At 31.9% G+C, this 1,961-nt stretch overlaps 1 protein-coding gene across 2 annotated transcripts in view; it reads left to right on the forward strand.

The window, feature by feature from the left end:
- LOC106679622 (myelin regulatory factor) overlaps positions 1–1,961 on the forward strand; it is a 124,685-nt gene that overhangs the window by 105,993 nt on the left and 16,731 nt on the right. For both annotated transcript variants that reach the window (XM_067051499.1, XM_067051493.1), the window contains exons 16-18: positions 556–627; positions 911–1,018; positions 1,104–1,170. In XM_067051499.1, coding sequence (XP_066907600.1) covers positions 556–627; positions 911–1,018; positions 1,104–1,170 — 247 coding nt within the window. The remainder of the gene's footprint in view (positions 1–555; positions 628–910; positions 1,019–1,103; positions 1,171–1,961) is intronic.

Raw genomic sequence — 1,961 nt, forward strand, 5'->3', positions numbered from 1 at the left:
CACAACCAAGTTTAGCCAACTTGTCAGCTTGCTCATTACCATCTATGCCAACATGGCCTGGTATCCACTGCAGGGCTATAGCCCTTCCTCTTTTCTTCATGATAGCAGCCATCTTACTGCACTTTTCTTCCCTGGGTGACTCTGCGGCACCTGGTGTTGTTAGTTTTTGTATTACGGCCTGGGAGAAATGCAGGCTATCTGCTTTGCGATGGAAGCCACTATTGAATGCAATGACAACATGGTAATCTTCAGCGACTCCCAGAACTTAATTGTAGTTTTTATGAATCACTTTCAAATTTTGCAACTTAAAAAAATTCAGTTTTTTGCAGAATATCCTCCAAATGTTCAAATTCTTGCAGTAAAATCAAAACATTTCTATCTATCAATAGAAAGTGATTTTTATGGTTCGAATTTCGTTTGACTCATTTGGCTGGATTGGAAGATAGGGACAAAAGATTTAACAAAAGATTTAATTTCATGAAAATCGGTCTCTGGTTATTTATTTTTTTTATTATAAATCAATTTAAAACTATTTCAATTTTTTATTTTTTACAGCCTTATATCTATTGCAACTCTTTACTTTTTGGAAGTACACAGGAGGGGACCCATGACATCACATGTAAACAGGTATGCTTCAGTTTATTAAACTTTGTACTTAAAATAGAACATCGTTCTACTAATAGTATGCAATGCTGAGGTCGGTAGAAAGCTGTTTTTGAAAGTTTTCGAGGATTTAATATCAATACCTAAAAGAAATACTTTATTTTAAACATAATAAAGATCAAATTATAACCTCATTTAATGCAAAAGTACTTACGTTCTCTTTTATATTATTCTTCTGTGTATCATTTATATAGAAAAACCTTTCAATATATGGGACATAACTATGAATTTTGATTTTATCTTTCAGGGAAAGAAATGTCGAAAGAGCTGTTTTGAATGCTTTACCTAACGGATCAAAAACTTGGCTTAAACCTTCGATGCAGTCTTATGTTCCTGTGAATAAAGAAAAACTTCTGTAAATCATTTTTTTTATTCTTTTTTAATTTATATCTGTATTTCGTTGAAAATATTCTCTATACAAAAAATTTTATGCGTTTCAGGAATTTGAACAATCCTCCTATAATAGGTTATCCTGCCCACTGTAGGAGCCAGCATGGGAACTGCCAGGTATGAAACGTGTTATCGTTGATATGTGTGGTTTTCATAAATTGTAGTACTTTATATTGATAAAATACCTGTAACTATCAACTGCGGGATCCACCAAGCATCATAAAGTGGGTATCCCTAATTGGGGAAAAATCTGATGGTCGAGCATGATTCTGACCAAATTACCTCCTTGCACAACTGTTGGTTTAGTTTCAGTACTTCCTAAGAAAATATTTTGGGAAACCACTAGCTAACTTGGCTTTAGAAAATATATGGCTCAAGTGAGAAAAATTGTATAGTTTGAAAAAATATTATTAGGCCGTATATACACCTTAAACTAAAAATATATTTATTGGAAGATCGCTGATTGACCATGCGTTATAATAAATGGAATATGGTTCAGGTGCGGTCAAAAAAGTGATAAATAATTTTTTTTTTGTCTGTTTGTTAAATATTCTTTTCCTCTCCTATTATGTATATTTTCATTTATTTATAAGTAGATGGTCAGGGTTGCAGTCAGAAAAAGAAGAACAAATATTTTAAAACTACTTTAATGTCCAATTATTAGATTTTAATGTCAGGACATTAAAATAGTTTTAAACTATTTGTTCTTCTTTTTTTGACCGCAACCCTGACCATCTACTTATATTTAAATCTTTACGGTCAACTATATATACATATATTTTCATTTATTGTTTACCTAATTTTAATGTTTCTACACTGTTTATTTAATTATTATTTTCGAATGTAACTTAACGTAACTGCCAATCCCCACTCCTCCCAATACAGACGGTTCACTCTGACTTTGACTT

This window comes from Halyomorpha halys, unplaced genomic scaffold (assembly GCF_000696795.3).
Source record: "Halyomorpha halys isolate HHAL.00 unplaced genomic scaffold, Hhal_1.1 Scaffold211.1, whole genome shotgun sequence".
Taxonomy (NCBI): Eukaryota; Metazoa; Arthropoda; class Insecta; order Hemiptera; family Pentatomidae; genus Halyomorpha; species Halyomorpha halys.